The sequence below is a fragment of the Tachypleus tridentatus genome, chromosome 13 (genome assembly GCF_004210375.1).
Source record: "Tachypleus tridentatus isolate NWPU-2018 chromosome 13, ASM421037v1, whole genome shotgun sequence".
Lineage (NCBI taxonomy): Eukaryota > Metazoa > Arthropoda > Merostomata > Xiphosura > Limulidae > Tachypleus > Tachypleus tridentatus.
Window position 1 is genome coordinate 80910569 of NC_134837.1, and position 26073 is coordinate 80936641.

Below are 26073 nucleotides of genomic sequence, written 5' to 3' on the forward strand. Positions count from 1 at the left end.
TGAATTTGTAGATTAAAGTAGAAGTGATAACACAATGTAACACAAATTTTGTTCCTGGATGGTATGTGTTATTTCTCAATTGCTTATGTTATAAAAGTACAGAAAATGGCCGTTATTCTCTTCAAACTTTGCTTTTGTGACCTGGATAATGAAATTTAGAAATTAACCTATTTTCTATGTAAAAATGGGCAAATTTGCACATTTTCATCTACATAAGGTCTGAATTAAACAACATATGAATCAAGATTTACATGTATTTATACTAAAGTTATAGAAAAATGAACAAAAATGTTTATTATTAAGTATTTTTTCGAGATTTGCGACTGTAATGTAAGTCACTTTCACATATAAGCCCTCAAATGTAGTCTCCCATCATGTTTTTGTTATATGCTCCCAGGTCACAAAAGCAAAGTTGGAAGAGAAAAATAGGTCTTTTCCATTTACTTTAGGCATAAGCAAGTGGGAAATAACACCTTCTGCCCAGGAACAAGTAAACATTTTGTTACATAGTGTTATATTTTGAGGTTTCTTCAGGCAACTTTATGTTCATAACCTTTTATTTTTAGCTCTTTGTAACCAAACCTGCTTAAATGGAGGCAATTGTGTGGCACCTAATATTTGTTCTTGTCGTCGAGGCTTCACAGGACCCAGTTGTGAAATAGGTAAGTTTATTCACTCAGTCATAAAGGATAGGTGAAAAGTATGTGATGTATTATACCTAAAGTGGGTATTACCATGCTTAAAGAATGTGTTCATTAAGGTCATACTTAATAGTTTTTTACATTAAAATGTAAACTATCATGGTGAACATAAGTTTCTTATTCACACCATGAATGACATTATAAGTATGATATCTCATATAAATATTCTGATTACTAGGGAAATCAAAGGTGTTAAATTAGGTTAACACCCTGAATGAATATATAAATGAAACTCAGACTAACACAAATCAGTTTCACATGTTATTATTTAGTTGGCATTTCCTTAAATTTCAGAACTGCTTCCCATCGACACGCCATGCTTTTAGTGAGTTTGTGCAAATATTTCTGGTTGATTGACTGCCATTCTTCTTTGTGTATTTCAAAAAGTTCATCTTCAACATTTACCTTGTGATCTTTTGTTAGTAAGTTTAACTCAACACATAAATTTTCAATCAGATTGATATTAATTGATTGACGTAGCCATTCCATAACATCAGTTCACCCATTTTTAAGATATATTTTAAGGACTACACAGTTGTAGAGAAACTTGTTTTATCATTTTATAGGTTATTTCAAATAAGAAGGTCTAAGAAGCTGCAGCAGGTGCACCACACTTTTATGAGAAAATGTGACTAAAATCGTGAAAATTTATACAATGAGCTATCTTTGGTCTGTTCACATTGGGTATCAAAACCCATTTTCTAGCATTATAAGTTCACAGAAATACCACTATGCCACTAGAGGGCATTGTTATATATAATATTGATAAAAAGAAAAGTAAATTTTGTATAATGCACAGGTTTTAGATGATTTAAACTTATATGTTTGGCACAACTTGTGTATACAGTTTTGTTTTATACGTTTCATGCAAAGTTACACAAGAACTAACTGCACAAAACTACTTGTAACTTTGAACTGATAAATGGGAAGAAGCTAATTATCTAGTACCCACCATCAAATCTTCAGTTACTCTTAGCTGAGCAAATAGTGGGATTTGACATACATTCTATAATATGTTGCACTTATTGCACCATAATGTGGAATGTGTTTCAGGGCAGTAGGACACAAACCATAAACCCTCAAATTCACCATGTAGGCACAGTTATTACTAAATCACATTCAGCCCTGTATACAGAAATGCTTTGGCTTTAGTAAGACATTTCACACAAATTAACAAAGATTCTACTAAATTCTATTGATGTGACTTAGAATATGCATTTTTCCATATTACAAATGTTGCTTAAATTTATCTGTTTCTTGTAGATGTGGACGAATGTAGCTTGGGTCTTCACCAGTGTCATCCTAACTCACAATGTATCAACATGCCAGGATGGTACTATTGTGACTGTCTTCCTGGATACCAAAGCTATCTGGTAGATAACAATCTTGGGATTATGTGCCAAGGTAGGACTCTTACTTAAGGTTATGTCAGTGTGAGTTTGTAGAAACACCTTCTATACATATGAGTAGATTTTTTTTATAAAATGTTGCACCAGAATATTTTGTCTTTATAATAAGATTCTGATCAGTCTAGCTGGCCTTTAGAAGTTTAAGTAATACTTTTGACATTAATATTAATTCAAGCATTTTTCATAAATGTCTGTGTCAACTTTTTAATATACTAAACACTGTTTCAAATCTAATGCCATGAAAATTAAATTACTCAGAAAAGATTTCAGTTCAGGATTACTTTTTCATACTGTAACTGCACAATTATGTACTTTTGCTTTTTGATATTTTAAAATAATGTTTAATAATATCACATGTGGACAATAACCTACTTTATTTTCATGATTTGAAAGGTCAGTTTTATTCTGTTCAATATTTGTACTCGTTCATTTTTATTATTTCATATTTATTCATATATATCAAACTCTTGTGGAAAAAGTAAAATAAGATTCAACATATGAATATATTTTTCTCAATTTTGGTAAAAATTGTTCAAGGCAAATAAAACGTAGAGAAAAATAAAAATAGCACTCTTGTATAACTTTTTAAAATCTTTTTTTTTTGTTTTAAAACAAAATCTTTAATTGTGTTTTGATGAAATTATACAGTATGGTATATGTGCTGACTGTAATGGGGAGGCCAAACCCCTATCTCTAATGTAGAGGGACAGAATGACCTCTATTTTGGCCACATCATAAATTGATTTATACAAGGTCCAAGAAACTTCAAGTGAGTTTCTGGCTCAAAATGATAATAATTCTATAGTTAATTGGGTAGCTTGAGATGAAAACGATAATGTTTGAAAAAATAAAAATTCATAAAAGTTTGTTATTAAACTGCTTATTCCCAAAATTATTTTGCTTGTGTTTTATTCCTTGGTTTCCATTGTATCTTAGACCCCCCCACTACATCAAATAAAATGCACAATTCTCTAATAATTAAAATTTTTCTACAGAAGAATGCTTTTCCCCCAGTTTTAATGTCACCCTCACACAAAGATAACTTGTTTACGACACGTACATATGGCGTAGAAAGTTGTAATTCACATTTACATTTACAGATATAACATAATAAATATATGATTATACATTGGAAAATATTAATGTAAAAACTTTATGTGCTTCATTTCACAAATCTATTCTTCTTGCTGAATTATAAAATTCAGTTTCTCAGTACTTATTTTTTTTACATGGACACAGATTTTTAACTGGGCTTGACATGTTATTCTGTGTAAATACAAGGGCTGTTCAAAAATACGATGACTGACGTCATAAAACAAAATGTACTTTATTTAGAAGTTACAGGTCTGGGACCCCTTCAAAGTACTCTCCTCCCCAACGCACACACTCATCCCAACGGTGTTTCCACTTGTTGAAACAGTCCTGGTATGCTTCTTTTGTAATGTCCTCCAGCTCCTTTGTCGCATTTGCCTTAATCTCGGGAATCGTCTCAAACTTCTTCCTTTCAAGGGTCTTTTGAGTTTGGGGAACAAAAAAAATCGCAAGGAGCAAGGTCAGGTGAGTAGGGGGGTGGGGATGAACAGTGATCGAGTGTTTGGCCAAAAACTCACGAGTTCTGAGGCACAAATTTCGCAGCAATGCGGTGCATCTTCAATTTTTTGGTCAAAATCTCGTAACAAGATCCAACCGATATCCCACACTCTTCAGCAAGCTCCCTGACAGTCAAACGTCAATTTGCCCGCACCAGGGTGTTGATTTTGTCGACGTGTTGGTCGTCAGTTGACGTGGAAGGACGTCCAGGACGCTCATCATCTTCAATGGACTGCCGACCATCCTTAAAACGTTCATGCCACTTGAAACATGCCGTTACATTCATAGCAACATCACCGTAAGCCGTGTTAAGCATATCAAAAGTTTCAGTTGCAGATTTTCCATGTTTAACACAAAATTTCACAGTAAGTCGTTGCTCCTTCAGGTCATTCATTCTGAAATCCGCCAAACGAAAAAATCGCACTTCACTTAAAACCTCGTAGCTAATAAACAAATGAAGATATCTGCAATCGGGAAATGGCGTTGTAATCAGCTGATCTGTGCGAACCTAGCGACACCAAGCGGATTCCTCTGGAACCAACTAGAACTGCGCAGTTCAAACAGTCCACATATTTTTTGAACAGACCTCGTATAGAAAGTAAATTTGTAATTTATACAATACCAGTTTTCTACACATTATTTAGTGTTTCAAAAAGTATTTGAAGCCTATTCTTTGTTTTTTTGCTTTTATATATAAAGAGATGTTTGAATAATTAAACAGCAGGGATAGAAAAGTGAAGACTAAGTCATTTTCATGTATGAAAATTCTGGAGAAATTTGTTGTAATAATCATGCAACTGAATTATAGATTCTCTATTACCTCTAGTTTTTGAGATATTTATATTTTTAACTTAGTCACCATTTCATGTGTTTCTTTGATAATGAAGTTATAACAACTGATGTTTTCTTTATAACAAGATATTGATGAATGCTTTCTGGACTCTCACACCTGCCACAGTACAGCTATTTGTATCAATGAAGATGGTGGATTTAGATGTGAATGTAATGGCAATACCACTTGTTCTTTAGGTATGTAACAGTTTGAAGTTGTGTTTAGGTTTAGTTGCAATAGAGCATTTTTAACTCAATCTAAACAAAATCAATATTTTCTAATATAATGTTGCCTCCTTTATTTTTGTTGTGCTTTTCACACTTGGTCTTTTCAGTCTTTGATCATTATATCTGACTTTAATTAAACTGACTTTTTACTCTAATTCCCATAGCCAAGTTAAGGAATTTTGCACTTCAAAAAGTAAGTTAATGTTAAAATTATATTATACATTTTGTAACCAAATTTCCATCTTTAAAAGGTTGAATGATGTTTCAACATGAATATGTGATAGGAAGTTTTCACACATATATCTGTGTAGTTTAAATAATATGTACATGGCAAAATTAAACTTATTAAAATCTTTTATGTTGCAATTTTTGAACAAATGCTCTTTGTCAAACCTTGAGACCGTCAATTTTGGTAGTATCAACTTTATACTTTTATACACTTATTTAACCAGTTTTTGAAGAGTTCACAGATTATATCACTCTTTGGCAGGTTGCATACATCATGGGACAGAGAGAGCTAATGGAGATGCCTGGTTTTCTGAAAGTGATGTATGTTCTCGGTGCATGTGCACAAATGGTGTAGTTACCTGCAACAAGCTTGAGTGTGACTGTAACAAGCCTAACATAAACCTAGACTGCTGTCCAAAGTGTGACCAATCCTCGTACTGTCAACACCAGGAGGTTGCTAGAAAATTTAGTAATGGAGAACAGTGGATTTATCAGTGTCAAGTGTGTGAATGCTTAGTAAGTTAATTCATTCTTCACACTATTTTACGTATCACAAACTTTGAGTATTTACTGAGATAATTATAAGCACCTTAAGCGAGGAAATAGTGGATTCTTTTACTTCATTTTATTATATTTTTATAACATAATTTTCATCATTATTTGGCATACTAGTTTTTAAGTTACATTTGACATCATTTATAGTTTAATTCTGGTAACAGAAAATAGAAAACATAATATTTGTTGTTGCCAACTCTGCAGTCATGAAACACAGTTTATAACATTTTAATACTCACTTTATCAGTTCTAGACAAGACTTTAGGTACGTCATATTGTAAGAATGTTACAAAACAGTTATTCTAACTAGTAACTGGTATCTTTGTGCACAAGAACATCTCTATTATAACTGTGCTGCTCATAAATAAGTTCTTAAGTTATAATAGCTCACCTTTATAGTGCTTTGTACTAGTTCATATGGTATGTTTTAGATGATTTTGTCCTTTATTAAAGCCATAGGCATGAGTCTGCTGAAATACATAAACTATTAAGAATGTAGATATCAGTCTCATTCTCCAGTATTTAATATTTACCTATGTGATGGACACTTATCACCTGTGATTTTTATATTTAAAGCATTGAGTAGACTTAAATATTGCTTAACCTTAGTGCATAGAAACATTTAACTCAGAAAACTGATCTCTTGAGTAATAATTCTATTTTATATGCAAAATGGGATAAGTATGATTGTAAAGTTTTCATTCAGTTAACTGATGAATTTTACTATTATTTCTAGTGTTTTTAATTTTAATTCACTGGATGAGATGATATGGTGGGTTATTTGGAAACATTTTATGAGCAACCTTCACATGTAGTTGTTGTTTTTACGACTCTGGATGGCACATTGTCAATACTGAGTAAAAAACGGAAGATTTCAGCTAGTCCTTGTAATGTACAATACTCATTCTCAGGAAGGTTGTGGTTTTTTTTTCAATAATAGTAAAAGATGCAAAAGCAAAGGACTGTAAATTTTAAAAGCATAATTCAAATTTTCTAAAACAATAGGAATGCTTGATCTGTCCAGCATGAAGATTAGAATGTCATTAAAACGGCACAGATATCTCTTGTGTAGCTTTACGTGAAATTCAAAACAAACAAATAGACCGTCCAGTATGAAGGTCAAAATGTCATCAAAATGACTTCTTGAAGGTTATTACCATGTATGATACTTTAACCAATATTCTGATTTCTTACAAATAAATTTGGCATATCCCATCAACAAGTATATGCAGCATTGAAAAGGTACAAAACTTGCGAGTGCCTGTTTCATTCATGTTAGATATCTGAAGGGATGGCCTGCAGAAAAAATCGAAAAGACTATCTGGTTGACAGTAGCTGGAAATAAATCATCACTGGAGAATCCAAGGGGTTTGGTAGATGCAAACCTCCATTTCCTTTGGGCTATAAACAAAGGTACTCCTGGACCCAATAAAGGAAGCAAAATTCTCAAAAGGATTATGACTTGGTCAAAAAACAGCTTCTCACCTTTCACTCCCAGCAAAGTTCATGAGCCATCCCTGATCTGTATCCCAGGTTTAAGTTTTATTTGTGTGAATGACTGTATTAAAAAGCAGTTATTATTATTTGAGGTAAAAGATTATTATAAAATTTACTTCTAGTGCAAAATAAGTTTCTGAAGACTTCATCATTTTTACAAGAATATACTGGTAACTTGCAGATCAAAGTACTGCTTGAATATCAAGTTTCATTTCATGGTAACGTGTATGAAAAGAATGACTTCAGATAGCAAGTGTCACTTTGTGGTAGCTTACAAATGAAAAGTGTTACTTCAGATATCAAAAACTTGCAGGTAAAGAGAGCTGCTTCAAATATCAAGTTTAACTTTCTGGTAATCTTCAGATAAATTGAACCTCTTCAGATATCTGATTCAACATTCTATTCAGTTAATCTGAAGAAAGTTATTTCAGAGATACATTTCCTGGTTGTTAGTAGATGAAAAAAAAAGAGAGTTGTTTTTGTTTTCAAGTTTCATTACCAGCTAATCTGCATACAAATATAGTTGCTTTGAATGTCAAGTTTCACTTCCTGGTAACATGAAGATGTAAAGTTGCTTCAGACATCAAGTTTTATTCTAAAGTAATAATACAATAAAGCATATTTTCGAGAAGAGATTTTTATCAGTGCACTTTGAGTTCTGCACAACTGAATTATGACAATGTTTTTAGTCATGCTTCAGAATCTTCATACAGTTATTGTAAGACATACCTGTCAATCCTTTTGATGCACCTCTAATGTGCAACATTGGTCTTGAACTACTACTATGTCTTGGTTAAGTGCAAAGTCACACAATGGGCGATTTCACCTATGTCCACTGCTTTATCATTATAAAGACATATGTTTACTGCTGAATCATTAGTGGTCCATGCAGTACTTTTTGAAACAACTTTGTATTGTTTTTACAAACATATAATCATGTCTCATTCTAGATATGCAGAGAATGGAGAAGTCAATTAACTTTAAAATGCTAAGACTCAGTTTTGTTCTGCAGAAAACTTCCTGTTAGACCTCATTCAAGTAATAGTTATTTAAAAATAATATGTTGTATGCTAGAAATAATAAATTAGGTATGATAACAGTTCCAAACTGATTTTAGTAACATGTAAACTAGCTTTTCTGTTTATAATAAAACATAATGATAGTAAACAAAAATACTGTGATAATAGAGTAAAAATTTCATTAATCAGGTGTGTTCTTTGCAATGATATAAAATCCAAAATTGCAGTTACAAGAAATAAATATATAAGAATGAGAATATAAATAATTTCATACTAATTAAGTCAGTATAAATATCTAACAAGATAGTACTTGCTACACTTTGTTTTAGACCACTGTTAGGGAGTCATTCTTGGCTCTAGACTAAAGTATGATCATTTACTTCATATTCTAATTTTTATTTACATGTATACCTTTTTACATTTTTCCAGTTACATTTAGCTTTCTAGTTTCTTTATTTTGCTTTATCATGAGCCTTCAGTGGTGCAGTGGTATTTCTCTGGGCTCACACCACTAAAAACCAGGTTTTGATGACCATGGTGGGCAGAGCACAGATAGTCCATTGTGTAGCTTTGTGCTTAATTCCAAACATACATACATACTTTATGATGATATGAAATGCATTTGTTCAAATTATATACAAGATATTTCACATCATCACTAGCTGAGAACTGCAATTTTGAGGTCTTGGAATGTGACAGCAGTAGACTTACAGACTTATGTTAAAATTCAGGGTTTGATTCCTCACAGTGGACACAGTAGATAGTCCAAAGTGGCCAAGTTAAACCTATCATATGTCTTGCACATTCTTGTCTTTACTACAAACCAAGTTATTTTTGTTATGCTATTAATCTAACATCATTATTAATGTATATAGTTAATTAGTTTTGATCTTTGAAGTCATGTAAAAACTATTTTAATTTATCTATACTTCAACAGTAAAAAAGTTTCTTATTATTTTAAAATGATTTATTATGTCAGTATGGAGAAGTAGATTGCTGGCCAATTGAATGCCCACCGGTCATGTGTGAAAAACCAACTCGTCAGCCTGGTGACTGTTGTCATCGTTGTGAAGGTGATCCCTGCAACTCTCAGACTTTCACTAGTGATGAGGTCAGTGGCAATGTTACTTCAAACCTTCAAGCTGGCCAGGGGTGTTTTTACAGAGGTCTTATGTATCGCTATGGGGACCGTGTCCCTGTTAGTGAAGATCCATGTACATCTTGTACTTGTAAGGTATATACTTAATCTTTTTTTATTCTGTATTTAATGATATAGCTGTAATTTGGACATGTGAGATGTGATACAAGAACTGTGATATTCATTCTCTTATAGCAACTTAACCATAGATGTAAGTTTTCTATTATTAAGAGTTTAAAATTAGCTCATAAACTGTGACATTAAATATTTATTTTCAAATTATAAATTATAATATTTGTATAGCAGGAAATATTTACACTTACTCCATGAGAGACAGCCAGGATGGAAAATTGTCTAGTTGAATGATTTCCTCTGGACTCTTCATGCCTTCTGTCTAGTTTGAAGACTGATTTGAGTCCCATGCTTACCTGATGAAGGACTTAGTACAGAGTCTGGAACATCATCTACAAGCTAGACAAAAAGCTGAAGTTATCCTTAGAAAACTAATCAGTATTTCAATACACTACTACTAGGAAGTCCACCAAGATAATAAATGAGATTGTTTTTTTTCTTAGAACCAAGCCATATTGAACTATCTGCTATGTCCACTGGAGAATTGAACCCTAGATTTTACTAATGTTAAGTCCATAGATTTACTGCTACCCCACTGAGGAACAACTGGGGTGGAAAGGTTGTCATATGAGGACAGATTAAAATCTATGAAATTGTTTACTTCTAGGAAAATAAAAGATAAAGGGATCTGAATTTTTTTAAAGATTGTTAAGGGAATTGATGGTGTTGGTGCATCATCTGTTTTCATACTTAGTAGGAAGAATAGTAGGACTAGGGGACTCATTTTAACAGAATAGGATTCATCTTCAGCTAAGACAGTTTTTTTGTTTAAGTGGTTGATATTTGGAATAAGTCAGTTTCAGGTGTGGTGAATGCAGTAAATTTAAGTGCATTCAAAGAAAGACCTCATAAATATTTTAGTGATGGGGGTGGATTTTAGTTTCATTTGCTTTCTTTTAAGGTTAGTTTAGTAAATGGGACAGGTTTGATGGACCAAGAAACCCCTTGTTACCCTTAAATGTCATGTAATACCTACAACTTTCTCTAGTAAGGAAATTGTTTAATTAAGACTTTGAGTCCCAGTTGTTGAATTGGTAGATCATTGATCACAGAGCACCAAGGTTGGCTTAAGGCTGTAGGGTCAAGTCACAGTTCTCACTAGTTATAATTAAAGCCCTGAGGACCATTAAAGGTGTTTAGGTGATAACAAATTATCTATATACATATATGGTTCAGAGTTTGGCCTAAATAGTATACTGTACAAGTTATTACATTGCTGGCTTAAGCTTTTGAAACTATATGTTTTGTTAATATCAGGATGTGTTATGTGTAGCATAATGAATTAAGTGCTGTTAACTCTAACATAACTAAGTTTAAAATTATGATCAATGGCTCACACTAGTGTTCTTTGCCTAATACCTTACCAAATGCCCCTGAAGAAGAAAGGTCCACCTTTCAAAAGTGCTCAGGTTATGGGGTTTTTTATTCATTTCTGTTAAGGCTTTTAAACCTATGTGTTTTTCTAACATCATGAATGACTTGACCAAATGTGTTAGCAAGGTTCTAGTTCCAGATAGATGGCACTCCTCTTGAATGTATTAATATCATCAAACAAATTTTAGTCAAGCAATTAATATTTCTCAACAGAAATTAATATATGAAAGGTATAAGCATCCAAAAATGTGTAATTTATATAGTGATTAATTGTGATGTGATGATATACTGTGGCTTTCTCAAAGGAATGATTCAGTATTTAGTTGTGCATTAAAACTATGGACACTTTTTAAGCTAAGTTACTGATTGTGTGGACTTGCAAATAATAATTATATTTTGTATAGATATTAGGTTAGAACTTTGTACAAACATACAATCAGAACAGTTTAACTGGCCTGGCATGGCCAGGTGTGTTAAGGCATTTGACTTATAATCTGAGGGTTGCAGGTTTGAATCTCTGTCACACCAAACATGCTTGCCCTTTCAGCTGTGGGGGCATTATATATGTTAAGGTCAATCCCACTATTTGTTGGTAAAAGAGTAGCCCAAGAGTTGGCGGTGGATGGTGATGACTAGCTGCCTTTCCTCTAGTCTTACAGTGCTAAAGTAGGGACAGCTAGTGCAGATAGCACACATGTAGCTTTGCATGAAATTCAAAAAACAAACAAACAGTTTAACTGGTTTAAGTGTTATTGAAAAATTTGTAGTTAAGAGGAATAGAAGATGCTACATTATAGTTTTATCTACTTTAATTCTCATTGACATGGTTTCTAACATTTTTTATTTCATGTGTAACATGTTACATATTTCATCTGTTTTCAGTGAATTTCTTTTAGATCTTGAGTTACCTACAGAAGTGTTTTATTCAAATATTTTAAATTCTGTTCATAAGTGGTTGTATACTGGCATTTCTTATTGGGAAGAATATTATAGTTTTTGTTTAACTGATTTTTTTTGGAGTTTTGTAAATGTATCCTAAAATATTAAATTTGTATATCCTCTTGAAGTATTTAAAGTATGCTTCAATACATATTTATTTTGGATACACAAATTTGTTGCTACTTTAGTTACTAACCAGATAAATGTACTTTTACTTAATCTTTATCTATAACATTACTATCCCATGTTCCCTTTTCTTTTAATATTCTAACAAATTTATACTATGTTTGTGAAATTACAAAAACATTTTGTAACACATCTATATAGTTTGTGTTTGTCTTTTTCTTGTCATGTTACTGAATTTCAGAAGTTCTTGTGTTCTTCATGATGATGAGAAAACCCACTTGAAATCAAAATGTGTTCTAAAGATGGCTGGTAGGAGTATTAAAACTTCAATTGAAATAAAGCACAGAATAACATTTTTTACCTCTTTAGGTTATCTTAACCTGAAGATGACCTAAAAAGGTTAGAACGTTTTTCTTTATTTTAATTAAAGTTTTAATACCCATACCAGCCATTTTTAGAATACATTTCTTAAGCTTTTATTGTCTAATTATTAACATGCAGGCACAATGCAATTATACCACCAAGTAGAAAAAGCTATTTTTCAAGATTATCAATATAATAATATACCTAGTAAGAAAAAGTAATGTTTCAAGATTAGTTACATTTTATTTAGTTTTCATGAAAATGCATATACAGTGGTACCTCGGTTCTCAAACAACTCCCTTCTTGAACAATTCGGTTTTCAAACATATTGTGTCACTGCTAGGACACAAGCCAATGAAGGACAAGCTAGCTCTATTGTTATGTAGTAATGCAAGTGGGGACTTAAAACTTAAGCCTTTGCTTGTGTACCATTCTGAGAACCTAAGGGTTTTTAAGAAAAATAATGTCCTGAAAAGTAAACTAAATGTTATGTGGAGGGCTAATAGTAAAGCATGGGTAACCAGGCAATTGTTTATGGAGTGGGTCCATGAAGTGTTTGCCCCAAGTGTAAAGAATTACCTCACGGAAAAATAGTTGCCACTCACGGCCCTTCTTATGATGGACAATGCACCTGCTCACCGACCAGGCTTGGAGGATGGGTTGATGGAGGAGTACAGTTTTATTACGGTGAAGCTCTTGCCCTCTAACATGACTCTTCTCATTCAGCCCATGGACCAGCAGATCATATCGAACTTTAAGAAACTCTACACCAAAGCACTCTTTCAAAGGTGCTTTGAAGTCACCTCTGACACAGAGTTAACCCTCAGAGAGTTCTGGAAAAATCACTTTAATATCATCCATTGCTTGAGGATCATAGACAAAGCCTGGAGGGAAGTGTCTTTGAGGATCATGAACTCAGCCTGGAAGAAATTGTGGCCAGACTCAGTAGCAGATAGAGACTTTGAAGGCTTTGAGGCTGAGCCTGTTGTCGAGGATATTGTCTCACTAGGCAAGTGTATGAGCTTGAATGTAAGTGGTGATGATGTGGAGGAGTTGGTGGAAGACCACAACACTGAGCTCAACACGGAAGAACTCCAAGACCTTCAGAAGGAGCAGCAACAGAAGGCAACTGAGGAAGTGTCTTCAGATGAGGAGGAGGGAAGGGAGGATGTTCCCAGTTCACTGATCAAGGAAATGTGTGGAAAATGAGGAGACTTACAAAGTTTTGTGGAAATTTTCACCCTGACAAAGCTGTAGGAAACTGCAGCATAAACCCTTTCAATGACATTGCCATGTCTTACTTCAGAAACATTTTAAAATGCAGGCTGAAACAAACCTCATAAGACAAGTTTTTAGTGAGAAATAGGTCCAGTGAGTCTTAAGCAGGTTGTAGCAGTGCAAAGAGACAGAAAAGAGAAAGAACCCCAGAAGGAGAGTTACCTGACGTTTTTATGGAAGGTGAGTCCCCTTCCAAACAATAATAACCCTCCTACTCTCCACGTTCCTCACCACCTTTCACTTACGCCATCAGCTCTCCTCAGCACAGGTAAAGTGCAGTTAAATTTTCATTTATTGTTTTTTATTATCTTTATAGTTTTTGTGGTTGACTTTATGCATGTAAGTATTATTATACAGGTATAAATAAGCAATATTTTTACTTAAAATGCTTCATAATGCATAATTTTTGAACATCTGTAATGGATTAATTTAATTGTACAGTATTTCTTACGGGAAAAATTGATTCGGTTTTTGAACAGTTTTCTGGAATGGATTAAGTTCGAGAACCGAGGTACCACTGTATTTTTACTAGAATATTATGGTGCAACCTTATAAATGTTACCCAAGTTACAAATTTACTTCCAAATTCTCTTAAATAATTTAACTTAAAGTTAATAAAAAACAAAACAAGATCTGTTATAAATAATTAGTATTGTATTATTTACCTGTAAAACTAATATATTCAACTATTACTAACCTATTTTGTATTAAGCAAATGTAAGTAACAGAGTTAATTAGTGATTAATCAATATTTTGTATCTTTTTTAGAGTTTGACAAATAAAAGAATCAGTAAAGGGAGCTTACAGTTTGAAAATTTAATTTTTATCTTTTGTATTGTAATACAAATTCAAATTAATAAAATTAATATTGATATTAGGAATTTTTAATAATCTGCTTAAAGCATTTCATTTATCTTAAATAAATACTTATTATTTTGCTATTACGATGTTATATTTTTTTGAATGATGGATTACAAATAGATTAATAAAATATCCCTTCATTCTTCCTTTTTTAATTAGCTACAGATAGTCAAAATAAAATTGTGTATGTGTGTGTGTGAATTTGTGCAAAAAATTTCTACTAACTGTTTAAACATTTCTTCACAACTACCTTATTACAGGTTCCACACTGTGAACACTCTGTGAGAAATAGGGGTTATAGTTTCCATCGGTAAAAAGAACATTTTTTATTTCACAGATATATGCACCTGAGGAAGCACTTCTAGTTTTATTTTATTTTTTCCATCTTGATATTAGTGTTCCACTGAATAAACTGAAATAGTAATCCTCAAGCTGTAGATTTTTGCTTGATTCAAAAAAATAACCTTTTATATCAATTATAACCAGTATATGCAGTCATGGAAATGTCTTGGTGAGCAAAATAAGACAACTGACAAATTTTTGTAAGTTCCTTCTCAGGAACATGTTACCATGGCTACAGCTATTGGTAAGGGTTGAAAAAATAAAGCTGTTACAATGATATACAAATATTCACAAACTTAACCATAATAAAAAAAATGTATTTTCAGCTTTCAAGTATCATGTTTGCACGTACATGTTGACTGGACAAGTGCAGCTTGTGGCTCATCATCTTGCTTATGAGGAGAAAGTTTCACTCTGTTATTTATTCAAAAATTAAATATTATTTACACACAAGTATATAGTTTCAATGCAAACTTACTTGTAAAGAAAACTACCTGTAACTTAAATTTAAATTAAAATAAATACTTTCACGAATGATCCACAAATTGCAGCATCTAACATCAACTTTAATGCAATTTCACAACCCTACTGATTGCACTTCAAAGCTCTGGTTGGTATTATATTATGCAAGGATAAAGAGTGTATATCTTAGAATTCTGCCACAATTTTTGTAACTATATCTTTCATACAGAACATTAATAATATGTCAACCTAATAGTTTTTCTTTCCTAAATGATGTAATCATTGTTGATAAATACTTCTATTGAAAAGAGTAAAATTGAAAGAGGGCAAGATAGAATAAACAAGAATCGTATTTTGGCCAAGAAAACTACATCATCTGAAAATGATGAGTACAAAACAAAACTATGTGCCAGGTTTGGCCAGATGGCAGGGTCGAATCCCCGTCACTCCAAACATGCTCACCCTTTCAGCTGTGAGGGTGATATAATGTGATGGTCAATCCCACTATTCGTTGGTAAAAGAGTAGCCCAAGAGTTGGTGATGGGTGGTGATGACTAGCTGCCTTTCCTCTAGTCTTACACTACTAAATTAGGGGCGGCTAGTGCAGATAGCCCTCTTGTAGCTTTGTACAAAATTCAAAAAAACAAATACAAAACAAACAAAAAATAAGAATAATTAAGAAAAATAATTTGTTTTCTTAAACCAGTAATTTGCAAATATGTCAAAATTTAAGCACAGTATTAAGTATTGTATTTAAATTTATAAATATTAAAAATTTCTTTTTAACATTTTGCCATTTCCACATCTACATAGATATACAGTATAATAAGACTATTTGTTTGGAAGTAATAGTACATTCTATAGTCAAAAATTGTAATAAAAATGTACAAAAATCCAAAAGTTATCTAATGGGGTAAAATAGAAGAATTTATACTTATTTGAATATTTTTAGTTACCTTGGTTGATTTAAACAAATCCTGGAAAATTGTGGAACACTATATCAAAGTGAACATTTTTTTGTTTTCAGCACTTTTCTTGTGTTATATTTTACAAACCTATAAGGCATGATTGTGTTATATGTTAAAATGTGTTTTTGTTTATATCATGCATGGCATGCTTCATGTTTCTGATGCTTGGGAGCTGTGATAATATATTACTAGAAAGAGTTCAACTGTTCATATTCATTTATTAAAACTAACATGATGATAACTAATAAGTAAAATAGATGGAATTTTGTGTTTATGTGAAACTTATAAACATAAAAAAAAAGTGAAAATGTGTACATGTCCCATGGCTGCTGTTTTTTAGGTTGCATACCTTTTGCTATAGATTGCCTCTATCTTTAGGACTATAGAAGAAACTAACAATGCACATATCATCATTTGAATAAGATTATAAACACATTTTTTGGCTCTTTTAATGCAAAAATTTAATAACATGAAATGCATATGATAAAATTTGTTCCTCATAACAAACTGTATGCTATTAATTATTGAAAACAGAATAGACCTTGCATACATACATACATTTCAGTAATATGCACTGTATTGAATATTATATAATGTTTTTCTGAAATTGTAATCATGAAATATTTATAAAGAGATTTTTGAAATAATTTTATTTTCTGGTAATATAAGATCAAAACTCCCTAAATCAATTGATGTACTTGTTTTATGTGTTATTCAGTTAAATTGCACTTTGCCCTCACATCCTGTATGTTTTAGCTTTGAATTTTACCTTTTAATAGCTTGTTTTATCTTATCACTGAGCATAGTTGTATTAAAGTGACAAGTGGATTTGATGAACATTATATGTTGATAGGCATTTGTAGAAACTGCTGGAAAAAAAAAAGAGTTTTAACAGCTTGATCTTCTATAAATTGTTTTCATATGAAAGAATTGTAAGAAGATTGGTATCATATTATTATTTGTTCAATACAAGCAAAACATGCATGAATAATCTAAATGATAATCTTGGTGAACAAATTTGAACAAAGTTAGTATATGAATATCCTTGTTTCATTTAGCACTACCAGCTGTAGAAAATACTAATAATGCTTATCACCAGTTGCTGTGAATTGTTTTGATTGTTTCATTGATGTTTTAAAAAATAACTTTCAAAAAAGGCACTTAGTGTTGACCAGTGCTGTCTACATTCTATTAATATATTGAAATGTTACAGCAGTTAAACTTTGCAATCCTACTAAGTATACTTAAATGGTGAATTCACCTTTCTGTACCATCCACAGTTTATTAAAGAAATATCACATAATTTATAATACTTACACTACAATGGATTACTTTTAATGGTTATGTAACCATGATATAAGTCACTGCTGTGAATCATCCACATGTTCTTTAAGTAATAACAGAGCTTGTAATTCATACACCATGTAACCATGATACAATCCACTTTGGTTAGTCATCTGCACTGCAAAAGTTTTGACCAATCTACTAAATTCCTTTTATAAACTTAATAATTATACAGCTGTTGTGATATGAAAGTGCACCATAAATTAGTAGGTATTATAGATTTTTGTTTCCTGAATAATTTAAAATAACAGAATTTTAAAGCTTTCTCTGAAATAAACCCAATAAGGCATTCTTCTTTATAAAAGTTTATGCACTCAGTAAATAAGCAACATTTTTTTTGTTTTCTTAAGTGCCTTTTTTGAATATTTGCATGATGAAAGGTTAATTAAAGAAATGAGTTCTTTCAGTACTAACTGAATATAACCCATGATAATTTAACATAATACTTTGTAAAAAGAAAAAAAATCTGAGGAGGAACTAATGAGAGATATTGATTTTATATACTAGCTACATATTAAACATAAGTAGCAGGTGACAAAGCCTAACTACTGAACAAAAACAGTTTTGTGTGAGCATTTTAGCCACTGATGTCACTTACTAAACTTCTAACAGTTTATTAACTTATTAAACATTAAAAAAGCATCAATGATTTATAAACAATGCCTTAAGACATTTCTGCTTCCAGTTTCTAGTGGCTTTGTAATTTATGAGACTGATTCTTTTTTATTCGCTTTTGTCAACAGAATGGACAACTTTGCTGCACATATACTCCTTCTTGTAGCAACAACACTGTCCACTCTGATTTTTTCACATATAAGGACTTGCATGATAATCTTAAGGAAAGAACCTTTCCAAGTAACACAATGGAGAACTTGCATGATTTCTCAAAATTGGATCTGGAGATATTTCAAGACCAAGAGGGATCATCAGAAGGATCAATGTCCAGTTCACCGGAGCACAACACTATGGGAGAGAGGGTTGCTTTGGTGGAAGAGCACCTCACGGAGTCTTCATTAGAAAATCTTGCCACTGGTGTTATGGAAGATATTCTCCCAACTTTCCAATGGCCCAGTATCGAGAGTGGGAAAAAGTTTGGAAGTTCAGTGTTAGCTACCTCAGCAACCGAGTATTCTTCAGCTGCTGATGATGAAAGCTGAGAAATAGAAGGGCCTGAAGATTTTTACATGAAAGAAAGGCTTACTAGCAGATCTTTTAAGTTAATGTTTTCTTTATTCTTCTTAAAAACTTGATAAATTCACAGTTAGCTACCTCAGCAACAGTGTTCTTCTAAAGGTGCTGATGACAAATGCTGTAAAATATTCATCAATGAGCTCAAAGATGACTACAGTATAAAAAAATTAACAGCATGTCAACAGCCCAAATATTTTCAATTGGCATTCTTTGATTTTGCAAGAAGAACTTTAAAAAGAATATTTAAAAAGTGAAAGTATTCTATGTTTCAGCCTGTCTTCTCAAGTTTGGGATCACAGAGAAGCTAGATTTGAATGACTGCCTTAAACAAAAATGTGGACCAGAAGATAAGCTTGTAAAGGTGTTCCTTTGAGTCCACCATGACAGTCAGTTTTTAAAAGAACAGTATTGTACTTTATAAATAGTGTGCCATTCAATATTCTCACTCATCTTGTGTGCATTATAAGCTTTCACTTGTTAAGAGAACCATTTTGTCCGAAGGGGACTGTTTTCATACAGTTTACAAATGTATGATGTGCTGGTTTTGTACATGGGTGTAAGTGTGCTAGGTTAACAACTGCTCTGTACATAAATCATGTGATGGCTACACTCTGTTGTACCTAATTATTTATTGCTTTGAAACAGAATTGTACTATATATGCTTGTTAGTTAAATGAAAGTCATGTTATTGTAAATTATGTTATATTTTAGTGTATAGATGCAAGTAGAATTTTAAAGTTTAAAAGCATAAGATTGGATTGTACTTTGTTGTACTTTGAGAAATGAATGCTGCACATAACTGCCAAAAAAAAAAAAAAAAGAATCAAATGAAAACCAAAAGTTGCTTCAGTATTTTTGGAAAGGGTGATTTGAGTATGAATATATATGATCTAAATAACTGTTTTCTGAAACAGTGAAGATGTTATTTTGATCCAAAGTCTCTACTAGTCATAAATATGTTTCATTAGTTATTCCTGAACATTGTTTAATTGGTCTTTACTCCACAGTCTTAATGTTTTGTGATCTCAAAATATTTCAAAGTTTTCCAAACTGGAACTTATCCTGATGAGTTTTGTGTATTTTATTAACTGTCTGGTAGGAAATAAATCTATCAAACAAGTAAAATATCTTAAGAGTTATTTAGTATTGGACCTTACTGAATAAGCTGAATCTATTACCTATGAAGAACAGATAATTGCTATTATCTGTTAAACTTTTGAAAGTTATGACCCTCTTTAAGCATGAAGTGAATAGAAACTTACTGAAAATATTGATATTGTAATATAAAGTTTCTATCAACAAATTGTTATATAAAAGTATTAAAGGTAATTTGGACATTTAGCCAGTTACTTATACCTAGATCATGCAGAACTAAAATAATTAAAAAAGTAACTTATAAATTAATTAAGACAATCTTCTATAATAAATTGACTAAAAGTACTTGGTATCATAAATCAGTATACACCAGAAAACATACAGTTTATGATGATTAGAGTACATGTAATCAACAGTTTAGAATGCCCCTTTTAATGACAATTTCGTTTATAGTTCCATTGATATCCCATGAGATTTCGTCAGTTTGATAAATTTATATTAGTTTTAAGGCCATATTCTAAATCAGCCTTACAAATGATATTCCAACGTTTGATATTTATTCAAAAGTTATTTTAAACCACTAACACAAAAGATTTAATGGAACCACTAATACAATACAAAATAAAAACACACTACACACTTATCCGAAGAGCTACATTAGTATTCCGTAAGAAATATTTCGTATAAACGTTAAAATATATTCTTACAATTCTTAATAATTAAAAGTGGCCAAGAAAACATATTTGTTGCTGAATCTTGTGATAGTGTTTGTTTGTGGGTCCTGTGGTGTTTTTGTTTTTTATGATTTTAGCTTGAATAGAGAGAAATTGAAACTCCATGTTGGCTGCTGACATCTATATTCCTTTGGCCCTTTTCACTGGAATTTGAAGGAATTTTCACTACACTTTAGTTTTAGTTCTGTAAAATTGTGATTCTGTCTGTTTGTAAAATTTAAATACAAGAGATTAGTTGATGAATGTTGTCAATTTTTTAGGTCGTACTAGATTGTGGTTTACATATTAAATTCTAATACAGGATATTTTCCTCGAACCTACACAAAGTTTTTTCGTATATTTCTAATGTTTGACAAAGCTTTATCCATTTATAAATGTATATGTACATATTTAAATGCGGAAGAGTCGTAGTACGTAACGTGATAATACTAATATATTAATCCTTTTGTAATTAAAATAGAATAGATTTTTATTCAGGGGAGGGTGTAGCTTAGTGTTAGTTTGCTGGATTGTGAATCAGAAAGTCCATTGTTCCTGTTCCGTGCCACAAAATCGCAATTCACACTTTGAGACCATGAGTACATAACACAGTAATGGTCAAATTACAATACCTGATTTTAATTGTAGTACTTCACAATTAGTACTGTTGACAAGCTGCGTTCCCTCTAGCTTTATAATTTCAAATTTAGAGACGGTTGATGCAGATATCTTTTGTATAACTTTATGCGAATATCCAAAAGAAACTGTGGCAAACCAAAATCTATAGTTGTGTGTTTTTTTTTTATTTTTATGTCGGTGTTCTACACGTAATTGGCGTATTCCCGATAAATCCAATAATCTACTTCAAAGTTTATACAGACATTTGTACAATTTAGTGTGAGTTGGGATGATTTCTGCCTTGAATTTGTTTATTAAAAAATAATTATTGGTGTAAGTAATCTAAAGATTAGGAGATACTACAGTCGGGTCTTGCTCTGACTTCAAATTATAGTAATTCATCATTCTCTCTTCTGTCCTTATGCGCATTGTTAATCCTATCCTTCTCCTGTGCAGGCATGCATTCTTACTCCTACAGTATTATGAGGATATACGCTATATGGCCAAAAATATGTGGACACCCCTTCTAATTAGTGGGTTAGGTTATTTCAGCTACACCCATTGCTAACACGTGCATAAAATCAAGCATACAGCCATGCAATATTTCAAGACAAACATTGACAGTAGAATGGATAATCAGTGATGTCGAGAAAACCCACTTGTAGAGAAAAATATATATGTAAAAACGGTTCGTTTGGGTTGAGAAAATATCTTACGTAGAGGAGCAAACAACGTTTCGACCTTCTTCGGTCATCGTCAGGTTTATAGTAGAATGGATAGTACTGAATGACTCAGTGGCTTTCAATGTGGCACTGTCATACAATGTCACCTTTCCAACAAGTCAAGTTGTCAAATTTCTGCCCTGCTCTGGTCAACTGTAAGAGCTGTTATTGCGAAGTGGAAACGTCTAGGAGCGACAACAGCTCAGCCACGAAGCGGTAGGCCACACAAGCTCACAGAACGAAACCGCCGTTTGCTGAAGCACGTAAAGCGTAACAATCGTCTGTCCACAGTTTTAACGCTCACTACCGAGCTCCAAACTGCCTCCAGAAGCAACGTCAGCACAAGAACTGTTCGTCGAGAACTTCTTGAAATGGGTTCCATGGTCGAGCTGCTGCACACAAGCCTGAGATCACCATGCGCAATACCAAGCATCGCCATTAGACTCTATAGCAGTGGAAACGTGTTCTCTGAAGTGATGAATCACGCTTCACTATCTGACGGACAAATATGGATTGGCGAATGCCAGAAGAACGTTACAGTGCCAACTGTAAAGTTATGTGGAGGAGGAATAATGGTCTGGAACTGTTTTTCATGGTTTGGGCTAAGTTCTTCAGTTCCAGTGAAGAGAAATCTTAATGCTACAGCGTACAGTGGTTTGCCGAGGTTGGTGTGGAAGAACTTTACTGGCCTGCGCAGAACCCTGAACTCAACCCAACCGAATACCTTTGGGATGAATTGAAGTGCCGATTGCGAGCCAGGCCTTCTCTCCTGACATCAGTGCCTGACCTCATTAATGCTCTTGTGGCTGAATAGGAGCAAATCCCACAGTCATGTTCCAAAGTCTTGTGAAAAGCCTTCCCAGAAGAATGAAGGTCGTTATAACAGCAAAAGGGGTACCAACACCATAGTAATTCCCAAAGTTTTGGAATGAGATGTTCAACAAGCACATATGGGTGTGATGGTCGGATGTACACATATTTTTGGCCATCAATCAACAATATCAGTTTTACTGTGAACATATAGACTGTATAATGAATGAAAGCCACGCTTGATATTTTATTGTACAAATAAAGATTATTGCTTTATTTGGGTATTAATACGTATTTGCTGTCCTCACGTATTTGAATACCCTGTATAAGAATTCTGGAATATACTCTCTGAGCATTCTTACTAGTTGAACATTAGTGTACCTGAATACCACACTTAGTCAATACCAATGTTCTAATTACTATTCTACTTGAACTTTACCTAACGTAAACATCATTTTTCTTCATATGTTTCTACTGATAAAAATTTAAAAACAAAACAGCCATCAAAATTTGAGTTTCATATAGATTACATTATATAAAACTGTATTTAATTTCCATAACGCTCACAAGAAAATACTTATTGGTTGCTTGCCGAAAGCTATAGAAACATAAATATTCTAAGTGTCTAATTTGACCTTTCTTTAGGTTATGATCACTCCTTATTACAGGCCATCTTAACAATAATTTAATAAAATAATTAGGCACAACGTCCATTATACGAATTCCGCTCACTCTCCAACGAACTTGACTAGAAGCAAATTCTTTAGAAATACTTCTGTAGCCTTATCACAATTGGCTAAAGAGATATAAAAAGGCAGATCGTGCAGGTAGTCCTCATATATATCTAAGAATATTCGAAAGATAAACAAGAAAGTCGTTTAAATTTGAAGTGTGACATAGATATAAGTTTTAAAGAATTTTAAGGTTATCTGTTCGAGCACACAATACTTTTTGTAATTAAATAAAAGTCCCTCTCTTGGACAACGGTAAGTCTACGGATTCACAACACTAAAATCAGGGGCTAGATTTTTCTCAGAGGACACAGTAGATACCCAATGTGGCTTTGCTATAAGAAAACACACACACAGTAATTAAATATAAACAGTAATTTTTTACTAAAAGGGTATTTTATAATTCTGCATATAAACTTAATACAGAAGGGTAAAATTAAATCTGAACTAACATAGAAAGCTAAAGAAACATTATCATCAATAATTAATACATTTATTGAATCATTATGGCTAAAATGTGGTATCAAAATCGTTTGCAAAAGGAAAGAAGAAAATGAAAGGTAATTTGCGAAATAAAAAGTTTAGTTAAAATAATAACCATAAGAGGACAGTAAATACCCAAATAGCATCGTGGACAAATTCAAAACGAGATTCAATAGACAACAAATACGTTAGTCAATTGACCACACTTATTAACAGTACAAGCAAATACCAAGATAAATATATATTGTATCTTATGTTCTAATAAAACAATTAATAATGAAGTAAACTTATTTGCCATACTTCAATAATACGTTTTTCAACTTATAGAGACAAACAAAGGTACTAAATATTCTATGAAAAGAGTGGTAAGAGACCAGTCTATTGTACTTATCAATCCTTGTACTGTTGTAGTATATAAACATACAATGTAATTTTATCTTATTCTGGTATTATACTTTTCATTATGAGTTTATGAATACATGTAGTTTTACATAGTACGATATCCAAAAATTAAGTTGATCTTTTACGAGCTGTCTTTGTTTCTTTGTTCTTCAGTGAGTAGGCTGGCCTCTAAGGCGTGCGACTGTAATCCGAGGGTCGCGGGTTCGCGCCCCGTCGTAAACATGCTCGCCCTCCCAACCGTGGGGGTGTATAATGTGACGGTCAATCCTACTATTCGTTGGTAAAGAGTAGCCCCAGAGTTGGCGGTGGGTGGTGATGACTAGTTGCCTTCCCTCTAGTCTTACACTGCTAAATTAGAGACGGCTAGCACAGATAGCCCTCGAGTAGCTTTGTGCGAAATTTCCAAACAAACATAAGTGAGTAATGTATGTTCCCGCAAGTGGAGAACATTGTTTAACTCGATCTCGTGCGCGAATGTTGGCAGTAATGTTCTTCAATGGTTGCTCAGATGATATTTTGCAGTCCAACATAAACAAACAGCAAGAGTACACACTGTATTTCATGTTGAATACAGATTGTTGAATATATTCACTTAGTGTCCAATGTAGTTATTTCAGTTTACATCGATTCAGTTGTTAATATATTTTAGTATTACTCCCTAATCGATATCTGGAGTGAACCTTCTGTTATTTAGTGGACTATTCAACAGCTCGAGTGAATATTCAATTCACATGGATTTACGATTCCGTCATGATTCAGGTGTAGTTTAGATTCTCATAAGTTGTAGTCAACACATAGTATCCTAGTTTGTCCAGGCATGTATTAGTTTCAACAGTGTAATAGATTTTCAAAACTTTAGCACAAAATCCCATAATTACTCAACTCTAATCTTTAACAAATCTCTTGTAATTTTACAAACACCAATTCGAAAATATTTTAAGAGCTGACATTATTTTGCATCACTTGGTATGTATATATACAGTTCTTATATGTATAGATTTGATTTGCGTATTTTATTACAAATTTAGAAGATACGTTGCAAAAACTAGTTTTCAGCAGTCATGCATGTGTAAGACTTTGCACTATTACATAGGTACTGGTGATCTACTGTAGCGTTTATATGTCATTAAACAGGAGCTGCTTTTCAGTTGTGTTTTTGTATAACTACTGTTTTAAAAGCAGTCATGCAAACATTGAAGAGTTTGATAGTATTAATACAAGACAGATTCTGAGTTGTACAAATATATCAAACTTTAATTTTTAAAAAATCTTAAAATAAAGAATTAATAAAATAAAGTTACAGGAAGGTAAAGGTATTAATGTTTACAGTGATTGGAAGAGATAAAGATATAAACTAATAGGTAAAATAAGGTCTGTATGTTCACTAAAGTCATGACTTAACTTCTGGAACCATCAAGTAACAGGAACTATCAGGACCATCAGCCTGATTATTATCAATAAACAAAAATGACCACAAAGGTTTAAGTTTATCTCCCATTTTTAATTGTAGAATTAAACTTGTTATCAACATTATTCATGCCTGTTCTCCCGTTATTTCGAAAGTGAGTGTTGAGCTTTCTCTGCGTGCGCAGCCTTTAAAACGTAAGACAGACACCACGGCTCGCAGAAAAGAGATCTATTTTAGTGAAAATAATTACATTTTAACGAAGTTAAATAGTAAAATAAGTAAAATCATAAGGAAGGACTGCATTAAAAATAGCAAATCGAAACCTCTAACTAATTATATTAATTTGTTATTTTAACTTAAAAACAAGCCAAAACAAAAGACTCTGCATCAACTGAAAATACCCTAGGATACGAACTAGGGTACATTTTATAATCCGAAATTGTACACCCTTGTGCAAATTAATTGAAACAAGACAAAAAATTACGATTTTTTTCAAAATGTTTGCGTTTTATTTC

The 26073-nt window shown here is 32.5% G+C and overlaps 1 protein-coding gene across 3 annotated transcripts in view; it reads left to right on the forward strand.

Annotated features, from left to right (window-relative positions):
* Positions 1-19701, forward strand: part of LOC143236680 (protein kinase C-binding protein NELL2-like) — a 100514-nt gene extending 80813 nt beyond the window's left edge. For 2 of the 3 annotated variants that reach the window (XM_076475085.1, XM_076475086.1), the window contains exons 14-19: positions 567-662; positions 1965-2105; positions 4619-4729; positions 5250-5503; positions 9038-9292; positions 18129-19701. In XM_076475085.1, coding sequence (XP_076331200.1) covers positions 567-662; positions 1965-2105; positions 4619-4729; positions 5250-5503; positions 9038-9292; positions 18129-18542 — 1271 coding nt within the window. In that variant the 3' untranslated portion in view covers positions 18543-19701. Of the gene's footprint in view, positions 1-566; positions 663-1964; positions 2106-4618; positions 4730-5249; positions 5504-9037; positions 9293-14529; positions 14580-18128 lie in introns of all 3 variants that reach the window. The other variant, XM_076475087.1, reaches the window with a different exon arrangement.
* Positions 19702-26073: the final 6372 nt, after the last annotated feature.